The sequence below is a fragment of the Sorex araneus genome, chromosome 2 (genome assembly GCF_027595985.1).
Source record: "Sorex araneus isolate mSorAra2 chromosome 2, mSorAra2.pri, whole genome shotgun sequence".
Taxonomy (NCBI): Eukaryota; Metazoa; Chordata; class Mammalia; order Eulipotyphla; family Soricidae; genus Sorex; species Sorex araneus.
In genome coordinates this window covers 260,612,738-260,637,080 of record NC_073303.1, presented here as the reverse complement: position 1 = coordinate 260,637,080, position 24,343 = coordinate 260,612,738, and the positions used below count along the sequence as shown (strand labels likewise).

The 24,343-nt window shown below is 50.4% G+C and overlaps 1 protein-coding gene across 1 annotated transcript in view; it reads right to left on the bottom strand.

The window, feature by feature from the left end:
* Positions 1-24,343, bottom strand: part of RANBP17 (RAN binding protein 17) — a 233,952-nt gene that overhangs the window by 78,475 nt on the left and 131,134 nt on the right. Inside the window, exons 16-17 of the mRNA XM_055124757.1 lie at positions 9,627-9,700; positions 8,581-8,661 (exon numbers count right to left, since the gene is read on the bottom strand). Coding sequence (XP_054980732.1) covers positions 8,581-8,661; positions 9,627-9,700 — 155 coding nt within the window. The remainder of the gene's footprint in view (positions 1-8,580; positions 8,662-9,626; positions 9,701-24,343) is intronic.

Sequence of the window (24,343 nt, the reverse complement as noted above, 5' to 3'; positions counted from 1 at the left end):
AAGGAAGGGAGGGAAAGGGAAGGAAGGAAGGAAGGAAGGAAGGAGGGAAGGAAGGAAGGAAGGAAGGAAGGAAGGAAGGAAGGAAGGAAGGAAGGAAGGAAGGAGGAAGGAAGGAGGAAGGAAGGAAGGGAGGGAAAGGGAAGGAAGGAAGGAAGGAAGGAAGGAAGGAAGGAGGAAGGAAGGAGGAAGGAAGGAAGGGAGGGAAAGGGAAGGAAGGAAGGAAGGAAGGAAGGGAGGAAGGAAGGAAGGAAGGAAGGGAGGGAGGGAGGGAGGAAGTAAGGAAGGGAGGAAGGAAGGAAGGAAAAGGAAAGGAAGGAAGGAAGGAAGGAAGGAAGGAAGGAAGGAAGGAAGGAGGGGAGGAAGGAAGGAAGGGGGAAGGAAGGAAGGAAAAGGGAAGGAAGGAAGGAAGGAAGGAAGGAAGGAAGGAAGGAAGGAAGGAAGGAAGGAAGGAAGGAAGGAAGGAAGGAAAAGGGATGGGAGGGAGGAAGGAAGGAAGGAAGGGTAAGGGAAGGAAGGAAGGGAGGAAGGAAGGAAAAGGGAAGGAAGGAAGGAAGGAAGGAAGGAAAAGGAAAGGAAGGAAGGAAGGAAGGAAGGAAGGAAGGAAGGAAGGAAGGAAGGAAGGAAGGAGGGGAGGGAGGAAGGAAGGAAGGGGGGAAGGAAGGAAGGAAGGAAGGAAGGAAGGAAGGAAGGAAAAGGGATGGGAGGGAGGAAGGAAGGAAGGAAGGGTAAGGGAAGGAAGGAAGGGAGGAAGGAAGGAAAAGGGAAGGAAGGAAGGGAGGAAGGAAGGAAGGAAGGAAAAGGGATGGAAGGAAGGGAGGGAGGAAGGAAGGAGGGAAGGAGAGAAGGAAGGAAGGAAGGAAAGAAAGAGGAGAGAAAGATGGAAGAAAGGAAGGAAGGAGAGAAAGAAGGAAGGCTGTAAGGAGAGAAGCAAGGAAGAAAGGAAGGAGAGAAGGAAGAACCAATGGAAGAAGAGAAGTAAAAAAGGAAGTAGAAAAAAGAAGGAAGGAAGAAAGGAAATACAGCTTTTCAGGAGACGCAACCCACAGCTACAGACTGGACTCCCGGGACCCGAGTGGCCCCCCAATGCCAGGCGGTGCTATGTGACTCCCCAGACGTGGGCCTGGCCCAGCCGAGGGCGCTCAGGGCTCTGAGGCTTTGGGTGGCGTCTCCCTCGCCTACAAAGATGCAGATCTGGCGATTCATTCATTCATTCATTTGTTTTACTTTTTGCCAGCGGGGATCCCTGGGCAGGCGCCACCGCCCGCTGCACGGGGACCAATAAAGGAGGGTGGCCCTTGAGTGATTACCGCAGACCATCTCCTAGAATTGCGGTGTCAGAAGTGACAGGGTCTATGGGTGATAAGAATGCTGTCATTAATAGGGACCTTCCTGTCAGGGCCGCTAATAAACAGCAAGTCCTGTGTTGACAAGAGGATATTTATGGCAGCAATAAACACAACATTCGCAGGAAGACGCTTCTGCCAAAGACACATTTTCTGCAGAAGTGCATCTGTGCACTTTGTATCGAGGCCAGTCCTCTGCCTTTTAATTACATTCTAAAGAGAAAAAAAAAACCGATTATGGATGAAATTTTGCTTTTTTCAATAAGGAAAAAAAATGAGCCTTCATTTGAATATTTATATTCCCTTATAGGAATTCAATTCAAAGCAAGCTTTGGCTCTCAGAGGGTCTGAGAGGGTGGTTTTTTTTTTTGGGGGGGGGTGGTAGGAAAATGTATTTCTGCTCTTTGTCCTGCCGTCTTATTCTCTCCTAAGATGAGGGCCGTCATCGTCATGCCATTTCACTGGGGTGTGAGCGCTTCATGTGGGCCCCACCGCTGCGTCCTGCGGCCAGCTCGAGCCTCGAGCCACGCGCGCTGGTCAGTGCAGTGACCTTGGTTTGCTGGCGAGGCGGCACCTGCCCCAGTGAGTAAGATTATCGCAGAGAATCTAGCCGGGGGCGTGCGGGGAAGGAAAATGGTACCTCGACGGCTTTCCACGAGGCGGCATCGTATCTATTTGGTTTTTTGAATTCAAATTTAAAGAAGTTTTTTGGTGTGGGGGCTACACCTGGCGATGCTCAGGGGTCACTTCTGGCTCTGCACTCAGGAATCACTCCTGGCGGTGTAGGGGGGCTTTATGGGGTGTCGGGGAGGAAGCCTGGGTTGGCCGCGTGCCAGGCACACGCCCTCCCCGATGCACTGCCCGGGCCCCTCCGCCCGGCCTTAGAGAGGTACGGAGAGCGAGAGATCTATGCATGTGTGTATCTGCTCTATGGGGCGTGGGGGCCGTCCCCGGGGGTGCCCGGGGGCTGCTCGGGGCCGTGCTCAGGGGACTGTGGGTGCCAGGAAGGCCTCTGTTAGCTCAGCCCAGGCCTCAGGCTTCCCAGTGCTCGGGGCTCTCGGGAACCAGGTGTCCGGGAAACTGTCCTTTCAGGGGGCGCGAGTCAAGGAGGTTTCCAGGCTCCGTTCTCTGGGTGAGATCCCTGGGCCGGTGACGTGTTCTGGAAGTGAGGTGGCGGTGCTGGCCCCACAGGACAGCGAGCGGGACGGAGGGCAGATCGGGGGGCAGGGGGGTGCTGTGCCCAAGAGCCAGCGAGTCCTTTGGACAGTCTGACCGGGTGGAGGAGGGGACTAAGGGGGGACGGTCTGGCTTCTTCGGTGAAGCCTCCGCCGGCAGCGGGAAGCGGACGCACGGGCCGGCACCGACGGGCAGCACCAAGCCTTACCCTGCCTCGTCTCAGCAGGCGTAAGACACCGGGTCACTGAGGGTTAGCCGTTACGATTCAGTCCACGGCGAGTGTCTTACCAGGGCCTTTTTTTTTTTTTAAACGAGGGTCTTGTTTCAAAGAGTCACCCTAACAAAAATTCAGTAGAGGAAGGAAAGGCGACCTACTCTCCGGTAATTCCTTCCTTCCTTCCTTCCTTCCTTCCTTCCTTCCTTCCTTCCTTCCTTCCTTCCTTCCTTCCTTCCTTCCTTCCTTCCTTCCTTCCTTCCTCCCTCCCTCCCTCCCTCCCTCCCTTCCTTCCTCTCTCTTCTTTTTCCTTTCTGGGTCACACCCGGTGATGCTCAGGGGTTACTCCTGGCTCTGCACTCAGGAATTACTCCTGGCAGGGGACCAGATGGGATGCTGGGAATTGAACTGGGGTCTGCCACATGCAAGGCAAACAAACGCCCTACCCGCTGTGCTATCGCTCCAGCCCTCTTGTAATTTCTAAGCTAAGTGTAGGGCCGAGCCACACTCACTGGGCAGAAGGGCACGCAAGTCTCGGGTCTCAGGGAGAGGGTTCCAGAACAGGACGGGCACTGGGTGGGAGCCTCACCTGCTCCCGCAAGACGGCAGGGGCCATGGCCAAAGCTTCGGCTATTTACCCCGTGTCCCGGCAGACCGACATGCTAGGTGACCCACCCTCCCAACAGACGAGACCGAGGCTCAGAGAGGGACGCGCTGGTGTCCTTTCCATCTACACAGTGCCTGCGGGCCAGAAGGAACCTGAGCCAGGGACGGGGCAGAGGCGGAGAGGGGGGAGAGATAATGGAGCTTTTGTGCGGGGGAGGGGACGAAGTCCCCTCGTCCATGTGTGCGGTGCGGGCCCTGCTCGCCTGGCGGGAAATTAGTTCTGGCACCCCAACAAGTCAGGGCGGGCGACCAGGCTCAGACCTGGAATCTGACCCCAAGACCGGGAATCAGACCGGGAATCTGACCCTGAGCTCAGAAGCGAGGAACAGAGCTGGTGTGGCGGGGAAGACCAGCAGAAACGGTCAGACGAGGGCCGGAGTGCCGGGACAGCAGCGAGGGGATCCCCGGCACCACGTGTCACTCAGGGAGTGGCCCCTGAGCACAGTGCCAGGAGCCAGCTCTGAGCACTTCGGGGTGAGGCCCAAAATCAAACCAAAGGGGAAAAAAAAAAGAGAGAAACGCTCAGTCCTCTGGGTAGGTGACCCCCCAGACCAGGCTGTGGGAGGAAGACGGGGAAGGTCTGAAGACGCAGGAGCCAGGCGGGGCCGGGGTGAAGGTTCTCACACGCGTGACTCGAGCACGAGAACCGGCAAATAGAGCAGATAAATTACGGCACGACTCTTCCATGGGTGATCAAGACGGAAAACAAAGAGATAAATCAACACGGATTCTGATGAGAGATGTTAATGGCAGCACGCCTGAGGGATGTGTGCCGAGGCTCGTTTTATTTAACATTCTCCGAGCCATCTGGAGATGGCGGCCGTCCCTGGAATAAAGCAATATGTTTTAATACTGCTTCACAAAAGCAGAATTACTGCGTCTATTACTAAGTATTTTCTGTAACAGACATCGCCCCTCTCGCTCCCATCCTTCACCCCTAATTCCCTTTGCGTCTGCCCTCAGCTGCTCCCCTTCCCTGGCCGCCCCGGACCCTCGCCCGGGACCCTCCCACAGCCGGGAAGCGGGGTGCCGGGGTGGGGGGTGACTCTGGATTGCGCCGTACTTGGCCGTTTTGCAAATGGCCTTTCCAGGTCTGTACTGAAGCCGGGTCTCGGTGACGCAGGATGGAGAGAGACCCCCATACCGTGGCCACATCAAGTGCCACCCGCGCTCGGTCACAGGAGGGTGTGACATTTCCAAAAATCAGTTTGTCGCTGGAGTTAAGACAGAAAGAGACAGAAAATAACACAACAGACTTGCCCTCCTTTTTACCCACCGTTTGTTGGTTGTCAGGGGTCAGCCCAGGGCCCCACACGTACAGTCGAATGCTCCCGTGGGGAGCCAAGGGGCCCAGACCTGATGCTTGGGAGCGAGCCGGGAAGGGCCGTCTAGAACCCAGGTCTGGGACTAGGTTGCTCATCCTTTTGCCCCGGACGGAGCAAATGCCCGATTAATATTTGGTGGACAGAGAGGCCAGCAGGAGGGTAAACTCCGCCCTTAGGATGGGCATGGGGTCAGGTTTAAAAATCAGCACTGTAGGGGCTGGAGCAATAGCACAGTGGGTAGGGCGTTTGCCTTGCACGTGGCCGACCCAGGTTCGATTCCCAGCATCCCATATGGTCCCCTGAGCACTTCCAGGGGTAATTCCTGAGTGCAGAGCCAGGAGTGACCCCTGAGCATCGCTGGTTGTGACCCCCCCAAAAAAAATCAGCCATGTAGAGGCCTTCCTCAAACAGTGCCCTTGGGGCCTGAACAGGGCCACTGCATGCTGGGCGGGGCCCGGCCCCGGGAGCCATCCCGCTGGCCCGAGTCATGAATACGGGATGAATTCGGGGGGACGTGAGTGTGCTGGCGGGCAAGGCCCGGGGCGGGGGGCCCAGCGGCCCTGGGCACTGCCGATGCTAACAGCACTTACAGGGCAGGGCGAGTCTGGGTACGTGCACGGGTCAATGCAGAACTCTTTCCGGGCGCCCGGTTATGTAGAAGAGAAGGGAATTCGGGGGGTTCTCAGAACCTCGTGACAAGGGCAGCCGACAGCCGAGGCCCTAGCAGGCAGTGAGGCCTTCCTTCTCAGCCCCGTTGCCGGGACGCATGCCAATCTGTGGGTCTGACCTAAGAGCAAAGGCAGAGGAAAAAGCCACTGCTGATCTGCCCAAGGACAAGGTCTGGGTGACACGTCCCCTGCTTGCGCCCTCCCGGCTTGCACCTTTAGCTGAATGCCACCCCTGCCCCAACCTGCTCTTTCCCGTCTTTCCAGAAGCTTCCTTGCATCCCCCTTTCCCCCCAATTAGGGAGAAACCACAATTTCTGATGAAAATATTTCAAAGGGTTCAGGAAGGACGCCCAGCACGGGCGCGGAGGAGAGCGAGCAGGGAGACTCCGCGAGTGGGAGAAAGGAAGGACGCTTTCGGAGCCGGAATCCTTGAGATTCAGCCTTGGAAATTAAACAGTATATTAAAATGTTACTGCGACATCTTTGCTAAACGTCCTGTGTAATGGGTCTGAGGGGAAAACAAACTTTCTCCCAGCACTGGCTGTTAAAATTACAATCGTCTTACTGACGAAAAAGCTTCTGAATCTGACAAACAGGAATCTGGGAGTGAAATGCAACAGGCCTGGAGTAGAACCCAGGGCTTCCGAAGGCAACCTCCCTGCCCCCCCACACCCGACCTCGTACCGAGGGGACAGACGCAGAGACAGATCTCTGCACAGAGACAGTCTTGGGGAGAGACATCGGTGCGTTCGAGACACACCTGCTTTTGCTGTCCAAGGCATTTGCTCTGTTTTCCTTTTTATGGTTAAAAAAAAAAAATCGAATTCAGGGTCTCATATATTTAAAAAATATATGTATTTTTAATTTTTGTAGTTTCTAATTACAGGAAGACAGTGGCACTCAGTGAGGACCCGGGCCTCTGGTGAATTATCAGGGGTCAGCGGGTACTAGCTTTTAATCCTGCACAACAGTTTACGCTGCCAAAGAGTATCATGTTATTTTTTTAACATAGAAATAATGTATTGCTTTAAAATCAGCATTTAAAAACATTATAATGAAGAAATCGATTGGAAACAACAAAACATGCATTAGGTAACTAAAATAGATACACTACTCAAATATTCCATTATGTAAATGAATTCAAGGATATTTCATGACTGATCAGCTAGAAGGGACATAATGATTTATAATTCAAATAACTGAGCACTGAAATCAAATTGAGCTAATATATATTTCTAAATATGCAAACCTGAAATAATTGTTAAAAAATATAAATCAATGTGTTCAAGTTGAAACCATTTGTATCCCTTGGTTTAAAATATTATAGCTTTAAAACTTTTATCTAATAAGTTTTCTAAAAATATGATTTTCTCATTAACTTCAAGAGGACGTGCTCAAAAGGAATAAACAGTCCTTAAAATAAAAGATTACCATTTCAGGATTAAAGAAAATATGAAAGAGATGAGGTGATAGGAAACGGATCTTAAATAGCAGATACAAATAAATTAGGCATTATGCAAATTATACAAAAGGAATAAAGATCAAGTTAATTCTTATGTTAGGTTTCAATTTCAACCTAAAATATAGGGAAAATCTAAACAATAGCTATGTGCTATAAAATAACATAAGCTTCTTTCCAGGTAAAACGCTCTCGGAGTAATTCTTTGTGAAAAGGCCAGAGTTTGCAATACTAGGAAGTACTTATAAACCACTTCATATGTTAGAAATAAAGAGTATTTCAGCATTATTATTAAAAAAATACAGGTTGAGGGTTTTTTTTTAATAAGAAAAAATACATATCTTAAAGAGCCAAAATGACCACTGGAATTGGGTTGTACATCACTTTCCAGTAAAAAGGAAAAACAGCCCAGACAGGTGTAATTTATCATTTTTCTGATTTAATATCAAAGAAATATATTAAAATAATAAAAAGAATCCTGAAATCCTCAAAATTTGTAGTGATAAATAGCCCTCCCTGTCTTTATTGCATTATACCCACTAACAGAAATATTGCATGGTGGATTTTGCCAGACAAGGACGATTATTTTCCAATAAAAAGTTGCATATTAAATTCCAGCACAAAAGTGGGTGTCTAATACTTTGGAAATCTTTTATGGTTTGCCCAGGAACACAATTTTAAACTTAACTAATACAAGCATATTCTTGGAGTGAACCTACATTGGAGGTGGCCACTCATTACTGCCGTTTCCAGTGGGGGGGGTCTCCTCATTTGGGAAGAAAGGGCTCACCCCCACGGGTAACGCGGCCAACACTTACTTCTCTCTGACTCCTATGTATCTGGTGGCTAGCATTTAAAAAACAATCTACATGTTTCTCTCTCACTTGTAGGAATGTTATCAAATAAAATCTAACAAAAAGATAGGGTTCCTCATGTTAGATTTTTAGAGAATCTGCTAAGGAATGCAGTCATTACCTATGTAATAGATAGTGGGAACCCTTCAGTTAGGATAGATGTTGCTTTGGCAGAGTCAAATGAAAGGGTAAAAAAAACTTATCCTTTTCTTCCTGTTACTGTGGGTGCCTCCTAAGGAATGAAAATGGTACTCTCTGCAACGGAAGGATACGGAGGAGAGATTTATTCTTGTGATTCACCTTTTAAGGTGTTAAGAACATTTCTTAAAATTAGTTACAAGTTTGTTTTTTAAAGAACTCACTGACAGTTACCAAAAATCATGGACTGAAAAAATACATGGTTGTATCATTTCTTATGTAAGCATTTATTAACCAGGGTGGGCGTAAAAATAACTTTAACTAGGGGGCTGGAGCGATAGCACAGCGGGTAGGGCGTTTGCCTTGCACTCGGTCAACCCGGGTTCGATTCCCAGCATCCCATATGGTCCCCTGAGCACCACCAGGGGTAATTCCTGAGTGCAGAGCCAGGAGTGACCCCTGTGCATCGCCAGGTGTGACCCAAAAAAGCAAAAAAAAAATAATAACTTTAACTAGTTAGGAATTTATGTAGATGTATAAATTCAGCTGTGACCATGAGTAAGAGCTTCGTAGAATGGAGCGATGTGTCTTTCAAAAAACACACAATTGTGGATAGACCTAAATGGAAGATTTAAAAAAAAACTTGCAAAAATTATAAATACAGGAAATACCCTACCAAAAGAATGTGTTGGTTAAGTTACTGAGATGCATGGTCAGATGTAGAGTTCAAAGGATATCCGACAGAAAGGTCATTCAGGAACTGCAGAGTTCTTGAAATTATAGGCTCACATCTTGCCCCGTACTTGAGGTTTGTAACACTACATATAAAAGCAAAAAGTTCTCGTGAGGGTCTGTTTATGTAGGGAGAACGTGAATACACACACATCTGTGCGAGGGAGATGACAAGTCACAAACACCTCCTGGCGTGGAAAGCTAGTTAAAGAGAATATTTTCCATGCTGTTGCGTTTACAGCATCTCCCAAATCATCAGCAATCGCTGGACAATGAGAGGCTTCCCTCCCAGGGGCCTCGGACCCTGTAAATCCGTCTTAGAAAATAAGAAGCTGCTAAGTGTGTGGCTGGAGCAAACGGATGACCAGGGCACACCCACGGGGCTCCGGGCGTCAGAGCGCGCGCACAGTCAATGCCAAGGCAGGAACCGCCAACGTGAGCTGCCCACCTGCTTCTGAGGGGCCTGATTATTTATCCCGAGTTGCTCTCTGCAAGCAGGACACAGTGGCCTTTGCCTGGGCAGGTGGAGTGGGCAGCCAGCGGGGCACACGCGCATTAATCTGTGCGCAAACTTAGGTCTCTGGGCCAGAAACGAGCCGATTCTGCTGAATCGTCACAGGATAATTGAGGGGAGGGAAGGACAGTTAGCCGCCTGTGGGACAGACGTGGGTTCCGGGAGGCATCCAAAACTCTCCCAAGGATCTCGGCTGGCAATAGTCCCTTCGGTTGGCTTTTGAAATGAGTTTCTGTTTAGTTTGGGAAAATGCTGCCCAGCTGAGCAGGGGGGTGACATTCAGTGACTTCCTTAAACTGTGTTTTGAGGCTGCGCGCCGGAGCTGTACAGAGTCCAGTCCCCGTGTCTTTGGGGCGGGGGCTTTTAAGTCGGTTTAAGTTTCAGTTAAGAACGGCGTTGCTACTCTGAGAATTAAAGCATGATTTTCGCTCCCTTATTAAAACAGATGTCACGGAGAGATTGGAACCCAGCAAAAAGCTCTCTACGATTTAAGGAGACAATGAAAGAAAAGCTAGAGAACGAAAGCAAAAGACTCACATTTTCGTCATGAATATTTCTAGAATCTGGTTGTCATCTGTTATTCCTAAGACTTCTGACATACGGGCATATACCTGCATGAAAAAATTTAGTCGTTAAGGCCTTTGCCACGAACGTATATTCTCAAAACACCATTCAAATTAAACAAAGTAAGATTGAACGCACGGTTGCTTCCACAATGAAGAAAAGAGTGGGCGAGTGAAGGAAGAATTTAAGTGGGGGGAATGGTAATTAAAAATATTTCCCCTGTCTTCCAGGGAACACCTATTATTTTGAAATACATGCACCCCCACCCCAGAGACACGCTCACATACTCACATCCGGCACTCATCTTTTGCTTTATGTTTTTTCCCCTCCAAGTGGTAAACTATCCCTTCCTCAAAGATGGGAGTCTCTATTAAAGTCTCTATTAAAAAATGCCCCATCTCTTCCGGTGTTCCACCCAAGAACTTCTGGTTGTATTAGGAAGTCATTTAAAAAATATATTTTTTTAAAGGAAGCTCAGAATGTTTCGGAATGACCCCCGAGTACCTCAAGTAAGCGGCTGGTCTTCCTTTTCCTGCCGAAACCCCAACCCCGGGAGCCTGTGCGGCACACAGCGGCCCGGCCCGCCGGGCTTCCAGGGGGCGAGCGCTGGCCGCCAAGTTTGGGGCGCGCAGCTTCGGCCCGGCCCCACCACGGTCAGCTTATAAACACGAGCCGTCCGGCTGAAGGGGGCCAGTGGCCCGGGCAGCCAATGGACTCTTCCCTGGTAGCCTGGCGGGGCTGGGAGGCGACACCCCCACGCGCCCCGACGCCCTGGTGTGGGGCCAGGCTCTCCTGCCAGGCGCCAGCTGTCCGGGGTTTCTCCTGTGCCACCGCATCCCCTGGGGCCGTGCCCGAGGCTCTGCCCGCCCCGTGCCCGTCGCACACAGCCTCGGGTGTGCAGGTGTCCGTTCAGGTGGCCAAGACGGACCCAGGGGTCGGAGGGCTGGACGGGGGGTTGGGGAGGAAGTGGTTTCTTCCAGCAGCCTTATATTTGGATTAAATTCTTTTTTTTCTTAAAAAAAAAAAATTCTAAAACTAGAAGCATGTTGGAGGAGCCGAGTTTGCTCCTCGTGCCGGGAGAGTGAAACAGAGGCTGGAAGGGAACAGGCGGCCAGGGCGAGGGACAGGGAGGCCGAGTCACAGCAGCCCCGAGAGCTGCCCCCTCGGGCAAAGGACCCCTGCTCTAGGGAGAGAGAATCTTCCGGAAGGGGCCCCCCAGGCTCGGGTCCCCCGGGCCACACTGGAGGTGCCCAGGCCGAGGGAGGTAGGAAGGGCTCTCTCTCCCACCCCTGCTACTGGGTGGCTCAGGGCTCCCCATCCCCACCCCGCGCCCACTGTCCCTTCACTGGCTCTCACGAGGGGTCCCTGGGTCCCGGCCCTTTGCTGTCCCTTCAGAGCGTCATGCGGGTCTCTCAGTCCAATTCCCCACCCCCAAGTCCTACTCCCGCCCCCTCTCCTTCCCAGCAGCTACGTTTCTTGCTTTGCATTTCTGGGGGTGGGGGGTGCCGTCCCCTCGCTTACGCCCGGGTCCTGAAAGATCGGGTTCTCCTTTCTCGAGGCTTCACGGACACTGTGTTTCTAATGGCAGAGCCGCTCAGAATCCATCTGATTCTGACCCCCGCCCCGTGGAGTTCTCAAAACAGAACCCCCTCCCCAACACAACTTCCTTAAGACCTTGGAACATTTTAAAAAATTATCTCATTTTTTACTCTGTTTCAAGTGACAGTTCTGACAGGAAGTTTTCTGTTGTGTCCCTGACATCCTAAGAAGAGGCCGAGTGTCGTGCTCAGCTGTCAAAACAGTGTCTGGGCGCCTCAGTGCCGAGCCACTAAGGCACGGGCAGAAACAGTCAACACGGGCACACGGAAGGCCCTGCTAATCCACACTTAGCCGTGTAACTCGCCCCGTTCCTTTTATCATCCATTAGCTCTGATTCCCATTATCCCATCCAAGGCTGTGTCAACGCGCCTGTCCCCGGGGATTTCTCTCCGGACTCGGATCCGGACTGTCAAGCTTGAGTACTAAACAGGATCATTACCTCTTAAATCCACTTATCTGATCTACTGAATAGTAAATTGAAAAGCTCATTAAGAGCAACAATCTGATTTGTTTTCACAAGTGACAGGGTTATTTAAAATCAATGTATGATTACTGCATTTAAAAAAAAAAAGTCTCCCATTTTCCATGGCACCTTATCATGCAGAGAACATGCAGATAATATGAAAATGTCTTCAATTATTTGCAATTTAATTATCGCAAAGACATGCCTAATTGGAGGTCGGGTGGGGAGAGGAGTGAGACAGTCTGTCCGGAGAGGAAGTATTTACCACATTGTTTATGGAAAAATAAAGGTCCGTGAATGTCTTCTACCAAAGGAGAAAAGGCTAACGCTACTGAGGGGTTTCCAATATTCCCTCAAACTATCACTTCGCCGGAAGCCATTTTTATGGCAGAAAGAAGTGACACCACAGCCCCCCTTTTAGGGAGGATGTCAGGCATGAGTGCGGAGAGGGTGTGGGGGGGACAGGGCAGGGGCTCCCCTTCTGTTCTCAGGCCTCCACGGGTCAGCCCCGCCCACCCCCCTCGCTCTCTGGGCAAAGGCCAGAAGAGATGAAACTCGTTTCCACTTCTTAGACCCCTAACCTCTTAGTTTGCAGTCAATGGAAATGACTGATGACATGAAAGAGAAGCAGAAGTGAGAGAGGTACCAGGCCCTCCTCTGAAGGAGACCAAGAAGCGGGACGGCGGCTGCGGGCTTGCATCCGCGTCTCACAGAACGGGAAGCTGGAAGCTAGTTTCTGCCTCGCAGGCTCTCGGGCTGCTTCCTCCTTTCCTTCTCTTCCGCTGGACCTCGGGTCCCTCAGCCCTCACCCTGCCCGACTCCTGTCCATCTTTGTTCCATGAATGAAGAGTAGGGCAAAATCGCACATGGGTCGTTAATTCCATTTCATCCGTGGCAGTTCAAAGGAAATATAACCTTGAAATCTGTATCTACTTTTAAGTCTTTGTGTAAATATTCAACTACTACACCCTAAATGTGGTCAGGCAAGGCATTCGTGAAAGGCACGAAGATTAAAAACTTCTTGGTACAAAAGCAAATTCTCTCCATTTCTATTACATAGTGTTAACTTAGGAGCGGATCTGTTTTATTTCGGCCCAGAAAGACAGGAAGGCACTTGCTTTGCAGGTGACTGACTCCATACAATCCCCAGCACCACATAGGGTTCCCCGAGCCCCGTCAGGAGTGACCCCTGAGCACAGATCCAGGAGTAAGCAAGCCCTGAGCATCGATGGGTGTGGCTCAAGACCCCCTTCCCTCCAGTCATTTTATTTTTTGCTTTTTGGGTCACAGCCGGTGATGCACAAGAGTTACTCCTGGCTCTGCACGTAGGAATTACTCCTGGAGGTGCTCAGGGGACCATATGGGATGCTGGGAATCGAACCCAGGTCGGCCGTGTGCAAGGCAAATGCCCTATTCGCTGTGCTATCACTCCAGCCCCTCCCCCCGTTATTTTTTTAACCATCCATCTAACTCCTGAAATGCAGGAAGTTGTCAGAAATGTATGATATGGCTGCAACAGGCAGACTTCATAAGGCATGCCCCTGAAAACCTGCTTTGATAGGTTTCTTTTCCTCTCCTTATTTTACTGTGATGGCTCTCTTCTCTTTTAGACAAGAGCATTTGGTGATGTCACACAAATGCTCCGATGACCCAATACACCCTCTGGTTTCTTATCTACCAAGCGGCTGTCCATATGCAGGTAGTTTAAAGGATCTTCTATCTGCTTTTAAAAAGGAAAGCCAGATAAGAAAACCAGACAAGGCAATAAACATACAAAGAGCAATAAGATTCTGAGTTGTAAATCTAATTTAATAAAGAATAAAAGCGTATGCTGCGATCATTTTTAAAACTGTTTTCTGTTTCCAATCCTAATCTTTGGTCTTGGTGGGTATCTGCAGCGCTGTCGCTAGCATTCTGGTTATAACTTTGAAGAAACTAATTATGTCAATCCTTAAATTTGAAGTAGATTACAGAACTGGGAAACCCAGAATATTAGTTCCGAAAGGTTGTATGGATATATAATGACAGTCACAGAAATTCAATAACAGCCCTCTATGAAATGTACTCAAAAGCACCACATGAAACAAATTAAAAAGAACAATGAATCTCTCATTCAGTGCAAATAAGAAAATAAGAGAAAACACTGGTTCTATAGGTTTTTCATAAGAGTTGCTATAATGAATTAAGATTTTGGATAATGAATCTTCAGAAAATTACAGTAAGTTAATACCCTTAGGCCTCCTATAAATGTTTAAGACATTATAACTTCTCAAAGAGCTTTAGTACATTGTAAGCTGGCTGGATGCATAAAATTAGCAGTGCTGTGAAAATCAACAACAAATATTCTGTCATCAGATGATATACTATTCCTGAGCCGTTTTTTTTTCCCCCTGAAAAATACACATTCATTAGTATAAAAACAGTTATCAGGAAACAAATTAAAAAACAAACAAACAACACAACACACTGGCAACTGTGGACCCTGAGTATTATTTCAGGCGACTGAAATGACATACCAGTCGAGATTTTAAACGGGCTGTAACTGGACCAAATAAATCCTGTGCCCAGAAAGAATCCAACGAAAGCACGACGGGAAATTCTTTCCGAGGAGCACGTGCCTTGGGAAAGGCATCCGGGAACGGGGCGTGAACTCACTTCTTACGAGGAAGAACCTGACTTCACTATCTGGTTTCAGGCTGCGGGTGCCCTTGATGCCAGCGAGCACTTTCCGAGGAGGCGCCGTCAGAGGGCCGTGAGGACAGGACGGAGGAGGAGTGGGAACTGGCCGCGCTGACCGAGGGTTCGGGTGCAAACTGGCGGTGAGTGTGCGTTCGTGAATGTTGGACAAGGCGCAGCCATCACCATCAGCCTCGTCAGGAGGACAGCAAGGACGTCCCCGCCACGCGTGACACACACACACACACACACACACACACACACACACACACACACACACACACACACACTGAGCGACCCCAGAGGGACCCAAAGTGATCGGAGCTGCCTGTGCTAACACTGCGTTAAAGTAAGAACCACAACGTGCAGGATTAAAAAGTAGATTTTTTTTTCTTTTTAAATCCTTATTTATTTATTTAGCCAGAATTTAATTGTCGAACCCTGATTTGCGCCAGCAGCGTTACGTGGTCCAAGTCAGGAATTTGCCTGCCCGGTTCCCTGGCAAACGCAGCCGAACCCGGTAAAGCATGACCAGCCGGGGAGGTGGGGGAGGGGGCCGCGGGCGCTGGAGCCAGCAGCACCGGTCAGGATTCCTCCCAGTGACAGTCTCTGCAGCCGCCATCTGTGGTGGCCATCTCGCCGAGGGGACACACCTACCAGGCCTCCGCCGGGTTTCGTTCCCAATCTGCTCGGCTCGGCTGTCGGACCAGAAGACTTGGAGCGGGCAGGGCGGCGTCGCATTTCCTCCGCTCCACGTCCTGTGGCACAGAGCAGGAACTCAGCGGGTCGGGGTGCGGGCTGCCTGCTGCCTCCGGCTAATCCCCTTTCCCCTCGGGGGGCCTCCGCTGATGCATGGCTAAGAACATGCTTCCTCTTTAGCCCGCGCCCAGTGGGGCTTCCGCTCCCGTCTCGGGCCCACGTCCAGGGTGCCCGGGAAGGGTTGCAGATGCTGCCGGGGACGGTTTGGATCCGTTTACTGCACACGCCCGGGGCACGCGTGAGGACAGGTAGGGAGCAGCCACGCTGGCCGTGTCGGAGGCGCGCTCCCGTCCCCGCCCTGCCCACGCCGAGGGCCTCACTGCCACCTGTTTGACAGAAGCTGGCCGGCTGCCCCGGGCACCTCCAGGGAGCCCCCGAGTCAGGATCTGCACCAGCGTGAGCCTAATGCCTCCCGACAGGCTGCCCCGGCCAACAGGGACCCGGGCTGCGCGGAGCCGCTGTTGGTCACAGGACACGGGGCCCCTCGCAAGGCTCCCGCGGCGCGGCCAGCTGAGAGGCAGCTCGAGGGGCTGGGGAGGGCGCGTGTGTCCCCACACAGCTCTCCCTGGCGCGCGCTGCCAACTCGCGCCATGTCCGGGCCGAGCTTCTGCCGCCCGCGGCCTCTGCGGCAGGACCCTGGCGAAGCCCCGGGCAAAGACACAACCTGCCCCGGCCCTTGGCGACCGCGGCACACACAGGCGCCCGGGGGAAGGCCTGGCTGGCCTCACGGCGAGGCTCTGAGGCTGTGGCGGGAAGGAGCACTCGAGGCCTCTTACCCACCGTCCTTTGCGACAAACGGCACATGGCAAGGCGGCAAGATTAGATTCCGGGGGCTGGAGCGATAGCACAGCGGGGAGGGCGTTTGCTTTGCATGTGGCCGATCCGGGTTCGAGTCCCAGCATCCCATATGGTCCCTCGAGCACCGCCAGGAGTGATTCCTGAGTGCAGAGCCAGGAGTAACCCCTGTGCATCGCTGGGTGTGACCCAAAAAGCAAATAAATAAATAAATAAATAAAAGAACTAAGACATCATAAAAAAAAAAAAAGATTAGATTCCGGAGCAAAAATGTCCAGGCCGGATGAGGCCGGCGAGAGGGCGACGGGGGACGTGGGGGACATACGAGATATAAAAATCTCCCCTATTGGGGCCGGAGCGACAGCACGGCGGGAGGGCATTTGCCTTGCACGCGGCCGACCAGGGTTCAATCCCCAGCATCCCATCTGGTTCCCTGAGCACCGCCAGGAGTTAATTCCTGAGTGCAGAGCCAGGAGTAACTCCTGTGCATTGCCGGGTATGATGCAAAACAACAACAACAACAACAACAACAATGATTAAAAAAAAAACCCACAAACTCCCCTATTCCCCAAAGGTGTCAGCCAGAGAGAGATTCTGGCACGAGCAACGCACGTGCTCTAAGTGCTGTTCAGTAACAGATGCAGCTCGGAGAAGCCGAGTGGAACGTTCTCCTCTCAGTTCAGACAGGAAACGGAGGCTGCCTGCAGACCCTCTGCAGTTCCTATTGCTCCTCAGGTGACCACCGGGCATTTGGTCATGACGTGCACAGTCGGCAGGGTGATGCAGACAGTGCCCAGACAGTGCCCACCTCCGCACTCGGCCCCGCGAGCAGGCGCCTGTTGAGTGACAGAACCCAGGGCCGTGGCGAGGCGGGCTTCAAGACTGGCGAGCCCCCACCACGCCCCACTCACCCGGACACTTTCCACGCCTTCTCTGGGTTTCTGGACTCTGCTCCCGCGGGACGAGACGGGATGTGGCTGGGGACTCGGCCGACGGTGCTCCGGGGCTCTTCGACTTACTCCGGAGGCCAGCGCAGAGCCTGGTGCAGTGCGTGTGGCTCTGTGAGCACCCTGGCATTGCTCCCAAGGACCGACGCACTGAAGAACCTAGTTCGTCAGGGGATCCCCTCCAGTCCCGAGAGTATCGGCACCTGTCAGGCCCACCCCCTTCCCGACGTCTCCCCCAAATGCCGCGCCAGACCCCTCCGTGCCTTCCCGTTTCTTTCGGGCTGACGGGTCCCTGGCTCCTTCGCGGGGGCTGAGACCCCAGCCTGACTCTGAGGAGCGCAAAGGACTTGCTTTAGGAGGATAAACCATGACCTGCTACCGGCCAAGTTTTTTATTCGTCTATCTTGATATTCCACTCAGGCTGCCTACAACATTTTTTGTATGAAAAAGGGGTCTCGAGTGGAAAACCGTTCAAGGAGCCCGGTCTGGGGACCCCCTCACTGAGACTCCCCCGCGGCTCGGCGCTAGCTGGGGCCTGCCACTTCCTGATCTTAACCCGGTCACTGACCCTCGAACCTCTGTTTCTGCAAAAACAACAGGAGGCGATTATAGGGTCTAACCTACAGATCTTTTTTTTAAATTTTTAAATTTCGTCACACCTTGGGGGGTTGGAGCAATAGCACAGCGGCCAGGGCGTTTGTCTTGCATGCGGCCGACCCGGGTTAGATTCCCAGCATCCCATATGGTCCCCCAAGCACCGCCAGGAGAAATTCCTGAGTTCAGAGCCAGGAGTAAACCCTGAGCATCGCTGGGTGTGACCCAAAACGCAAAAAAAAAAAAAAAAAAAAATTCATCACACCTGGCGGGCTCAGGGCTGGCCGCTGTCTCTGCACGTGGCGGTCACTCCTAGCGGGGACCACGGGAGGTGCTGGGCACCGAACCTGGGTCAGCCGTGCACAAGGCAACTCTCCAGCGCCTCCTTTACAGGATTCTGAGGAGGCTACCAGCTAATTTATGTAAAGTACTTAGCGCCATCTTGGCACATAATGAAATTATCATGTGTTGCTGCTCCTTTATCGTCATTATTGTCATGGCGTGCCGTATCTGATACAGCACGGGGAATTCTTGGAAAGTTCTGAGCCTTAGTAAGCACCAAATGAACATGTGCGACTCCTGTTGGGGTCGGTGGGTAGGTCACTGCTGTCCAACCAGGACGCACGTGGAGATCCTGAGGCGGGGCCGGAGACGACAGTCCCTTTCCTTTCGCTTTATCTGGACTAGCAGTGCGTGAGGGTGAAATGTTGAGGGTTGGTTTTGTTTTGTTCCAGGAGTTGGGCACCCCCGGAAGTGTACGGGCGGGGAGCCCGATGTCATGCCGGGGACCGCCCCCGCCCCGTCCCACGCACGGCACTTGGCTCTGGGGGAAACGGCTGTGTCTGAAGTTGGCAGGCAAGTAGCTGTAGCGCTTGTATGATTACGAGAGAGAGAGAGACAGAGAGAGAGAGAGAGAGGGAGAGAGAGGGACAGACAGAGAGGGAGAGAGAGAGGGAGAGAGGGAGAGAGAGAGGGAGAGAGGGAGAGAGAGAGGGAGAGAGAGAGAAGGGGAGGAGAGAGAGGGAGAGAGAAGGACAGAGGAGAGAGAGGGAGAGAGGGAGAGACGGAGAGGGAGAGGGAGAGAGAGGAGAGAGGGAGAGAGAGGGGGAGAGAGAGGGAGAGAAAGAGGGGGAGAGAGAGAGGGGCACAGAGAGAGGGGGGAGAGAGGGAGAGAGAGAGAAGGGGAGAGGGAGAGAGAGGGAGAGAGAGGAGAGAGGGAGAGAGAGAGGGGGAGAGAGAAGGGAGAGAGAGCGAAAGAGAGAGGGGGAGAGAGGGGGAGAGAGGGAGAGAGAAGGAGAGAGGGAGAGGGAGAGAGAGGGCGAGAGAGAGGGGGAAAGAGAGAGGGAAAGAGAGAGGGCGAGAGAGAGGGCAAGAGGGAGAGAGAGAGAGAGAGAGAGAGAGAGAGAGAGAGCGCCCCCATGCAAACCGCCTCCCTCCTGATCTTCTCTCTCCCGCCTTAGCACCAGCATCTTCTAGAAGGAGCAGGAAGAGTGATGGCAGAGGAGACAGGAGAAAACCAGAATGTTCCGTGCCCGCGGCTCAGCCCACTCTCCCGACCGCACACTGCACGGCCGCCCCTCCCTGCTTGGGTGCGCGCTCCCGTTTCCCGCTAACAGGGTAAGTTCTCCCCTCGCTGTGAGTCCCGCCCCGAGCCCACAGAGCAAAGTCTCCCCGAGTCAGACCAGTGGCCCCCCTGGCTTCTTCACACGTTCCTCGCCGAGCCCGTCACAGGGACGGGGGGTCCCGAACACCGTCGCTAGAGCTTCCATGCCAGGTGCCCGACGCCAGCAGAAAGGTGCTGCCTTTTGGGCACAAACGTGGAATTGAGCGGTGACCCCATCTGGGCCGAGCCGCGCCCCGCACTCGGGTGAACAGTCGCGAGGAAGGGGACCAGGCTTCGCTCCCCTGTGACTGATGGCTGGCTGGAGAGATAAGTTTTTCCCTTGGGAAATAAGACTGCAAATACGGTAGGAATCTGAGACTCGGGTCTTATCAATCACTTCTGGGCTCGCGCCGAAACACATGCACAGCCCACGTGACACCAGAGAAGCAAGTTCGGGCTCGGAGAAGGAAGCCGGGGCCCAAACCCACATGAGGTTCTGACGCCAAGCCTGGCCTCTGCCCTTCTTGAAACCTTTCCCATGTTCTTTGAAATGAAGACGGCCAGAGCAACCAAACAGACTGCTAAGCGAGAAAATGTCGATGAGAGGTGGCAGGAAAAGGAAAAAAAAAGATACTCAAATGACATTTCTAGCCGTTTCTTCTTATTCTGTTACCCAGAAACGCAAACTTTGCAACCGGGGCAATGCTTTGGCATCTAGCGCCCTGAACCCGCGGGGCACGGCGAGGGGAAGGCTGGTGTGTGGTGGGGAAGGAGGCCGCACGGGGTGGGCGGGTGTGTTGGAGAGAGACAGACACTGGGAAGACGACAGCCGTGGCCTCGTCAGTGCAAACCAGCACATACAGGGGACAGTGGAGAGACGGGGGACCCTCCCTCGAGTGTGTGAGCACCTCGGACGAGCCAAGAGTGTGGAAGGACGTGGCCATGAGCACTCTCGAGAGAGACGAGAGGTTTGGACTGGGCGGAAGTGAAGAAGCAAGTGAAGGGGGAACCGGCACCTGAGAGAGAGGCTCAGCAGACGGGACGTTCCTGCCCCGTCCCCTGCCAGCGCCCCCCTCTGCCTGTCCACGGAAACCCCTTCCCCATCGTGGAAATGTAATCCACGCTGGAGAAACTTGTTTTAAAGCCGACTTTGCTTAAACACATCTATTCGGAAAGCCAGGGGGGGCGCCCGCAGGCCTCGGGGGAAAACAAAATCCCAATAAGTCTGCCGAATGGGCTTTTATCTTTCAAGACTCCGTCAACAGCAACGTTCTGGGGAGATAAAAATTAGGAAAGCACTGAACTTAACTAATTCAGAATGCTCCAAAAAAAGAAAAAGATTTTTTTTTTTTTGCATTTCTGTTTCATAACCAAGTGCTTTTTTTTTCCCCCCACATTTGTCCCAAGGCAGCAGATGAAGCACTGTATTCACCATTGCTAATACTCGCAATTGGAACATGCTCTTTGGCAAGGCAGAAATAAGATAATTGTTCAACATAGGCTGGCTTTTCAGAAATCCTGGAAGCACTGCCTGTAATTATAGACATCTGTCACTGCTCAACACTCAGTGCTAACCCTGACATCAATACACAACCATCGCGAGAAACCGCCTCAGGCACGGCGGCGGGACCGGAGCCTCAGCCAGGCAATCTCCTGCCTCGCCCGAACTATCTGTCAAAGGTTCCCCACCGCAAATAGCTCTTACATTTTGTATCCTTAGGATAATATGTTGATTTATTTTAGATTCTCTAATATTTACAGTCTGGGCCATCTACTAAAATAAAGAAACAAAACTTATGGCTAATGGAAGCAGTTACTGGTCACAGCCATCAGAAAAGGTCATAGCTCAACCCTCAAATGTTAAAAATTGATGGCAGCTTTAGCCGGGTGCTCTCCTACAGATGTTTCCTTTTGTAGAGGCAATTATTTTCAATAGCAATTCAAAATGGTAAATACAATCTTTCATCAGCAAGTATGTTGCCTCGCTGATCTGATAGAAATGCTCATATTTTAAAGCCCTTTTTTGAGGAGTAAAGGTAAGTTTCAGGGTTGAGTACTGAAGAATTCAGATTGTCAGTTCGCGTTCAGCTGCAAATATAGTCCCAGGGCGGGTAACATTTTTTACATAAACGAATGATCCGATGTCGAAAATGAAGCAATGATTTAAAAAAATAATAAAACACCCAGTTAATGGATGAGTCAACTGGTATAAAATCTTGCTGGGATAAAAATTACTGAAATATATAAATGCACGTGCATTCGTATTTTTTAAGGTCCAAAGACTTGCTGTAGTTTTTGAAACGTCTCCTTTTTATTTTAAGCAGAGAAGCAAGCTGAAAATTATTAGGCATTTAGACTAATTAGGAATAAACACTCATAATTATCCTAATGTGTTACTAAAAACCCAGATATTTCTTGGTCTGATCACAACAGCCGAGGCTGAAGAAAAACTATTAATTACTGACAGACAGTTAGCTTACAAGTGAGCTGCATCTTAAAAACCTCTTTTAAAATACAATTGCTAAATGCCTTACAGTGCTGTAATGTGAGACAGGTTCAAATCTTATTACTTCACCGAAATTAAAACCTAAGTTTTAATACTGTTCAAGTCGAACAATGATTCCACACTTTATTGCTTTTGAAATCCCTTGATGATCATAGGAAAAAATGCCCCCAAGAAAAAAAGACTGTTCTCGATAAACAGAAAATACAGTTTGCACTCTTAGCCTCTTTGTCATCACAAAAAAAGGATTTAATGCCAATTCTTTAAAAAAAGACTTTTTTCCCCACAAAATGTGCACCTTGTGTGCCATTTGTAAAATCAGTTCACTTTCTTTTATTTATTACTGCAGCGTGGCAAGGCAATAAAGAAGCTACCGATAGCTAATAAATTACATGCCTTTTAAAACAATTCTCTTGCTACAAAAACATGTAACTACAAAGGTTTACATTTACATGGTACACTATGTGAAATGTCTACATTTGAGTCCTATTAGCTATTTTGCTAAATTGTGGATTTTTACCAACTAGCTGATAGGAAAAAAAAATCTACCATATCAAAGTGATAGTAAAATAAAAAAGCCTTTCTGTTCAACTGCTCTTACGCTATTCACACTTTCTAGAAATTCTTCAAAACATGTTCAACCATATGCTTTAATACATTATTTTATCCACCAACAAGGTATTCAAACACATTCTTCTCAGGATTAATTTAAACTTGACTCAGTTAACAGAGAAGCTGAAGAAAGTATTTCTCCCACCCTCCGAAATTATGTGTCTGGAATCAGGCAGTGTTTTAAAAATCATTGCTCCTAGCTGTGACTTAGAACCAATTATAAAAGATCTCTGGATGTAAAGCAAAAATGCCTAGATCTGTCCCATAATATATGTTATATTTTTAAAAAGATACAGAAACTTGGTTATTTAAAGAGCCAGTCACAAAAGAATGTCTAGCTTAGTTATTTTTTTTAAAGAATATTATCTCTAGACCTCCACAAGAACTGTTTGAAAACTTCACTTTATGAATTAAGCTATTTATTTTTGTCTCTGGTTTGCCTATGTACAAATGAATTCTGAAATATCTACATTCCCACTCTAGGATTAAATTGTTAAATTAATCAGGGTGTTTGCTTAATGCTCTCATGGTCTAATCTCATGATGAGCATTTATGAGGTATTTATGAGGTAGTGTATTGTCTTTTATTATTAATTTACTCCATTTCCTGGAACAGCTATCATGGCTGTGGCTTTGTTTGTTTGTCTGTTTCATACCTACAGAATCTCAACTTTGCTCAATTATGCATGATGAAAAGGCATCCATTTCCAAGACACAAACAGTGTTCCATTCTATCTCCACTTTAAGATGACAGCCGCTAAACAAGTGAACAAAAATTCCACATCCTGGAGCTCTCTACTCTCTCCTAGACAGAGAGTTTCTCCCTCTTTTGAGAAACCAGCTTCATTATGACAATTAACAATTAGGAATTTAGGAATTAGGGGAGGTGATCTTTTGTCCAAGATGAAATGAAGCAAGGTTATTTCATCTTCACACTTTTTTTTTTTTAAAGAGAGAAGTCATTGCTGTCATAAACAATAAAATTCTATAGACCACATACCGAATGTCTATAGAGTGTCCTCGGCATTTTTCCTAATTTCTTTTTTTTCGGTGAATGTTGTTTTGGAAATTCCTTTTTAGTAAATTTTGACATGTATTAAATCGAAGCCTTTCCCCACGCTGTGACTGACTTTAAAGATGGACAAATTCTCAATTAGCAGCCAACAAACATAGTTGACAAAATAACGACCTTTTCTTTTCGATAGCCCTTTCTTCCCCTCCTGTATCTCATTGAGAAAAACGTATGTTTTAAACCTTCACGAGCAGAATTATTCTCCCTGGGAGAGGGAGGCTCATGCATTTCATCATTTCTTAGATTACTAAAAAATGTTCCTCAGGTAGGACAGGTATTATTGACCCAATTTTATTTTTTTTTAAATGGGGCAAATGAAACAGTTAGGAGACTGCTCCCAGCCACCCGTGAAGCGGCTTCCTAACCCCCGCTCCCGGCCTCCGTCCTATTTGTCAGGGCTGCTTCCAAGGCGCGAGGGGAGAAACACAGTCACTGACATTTATTCTAGTAAATCCAAATTAAACCAGCGACTGTGTGCTCCTTCATATGATCCATGGGAAATAATCTTGGCATCCTGGATCTCGTTTCCTTTCAAGCTCGAGTTCACATGATAGGATTACTTCTGTGTTCAGGTCACTGTCCTCCCCCACCGCCCACGTGCCCGACCCCCGCCCGGTCCCCATGTCACTTTCCGCATGACTTTCTTTCCTCCCACGGCCCCCGCCCCGCTCTCTGAGTAATCTTGACTTCTCTCTGGCACCGGCGCGGCAGACTGGCAGAAGTGGGGGGTGTTTGGTGCCAGCTGGAAGGAGGGGGCACCCGGAGGGCCCCTTTCCGTGCCCGGAGTCGGGTCAGCCCAAGTGCTTCCTGGGGTCGCCGAGGCGTCCCGCCACGCGCTCCTGTTCTCTTGCAGAGCTGGCGGGTGCGGCCTGTGGTCACACGGTGGGGAATCAGGTGGGTTTGTACTTCCAGGGTACCTCCCCCCCCACCCAAGACCACCGGTCAGGGGGCAGTGCGAGGGTGTCCCCCACACTTAACCCAACCACGGGATGCAGGTGAAGGCTCAGTTCCACACAGGGCCCCGTCCGACCCCAATCCCGAGGCCAGGCTGTCCCCTGTGCTGTCGTG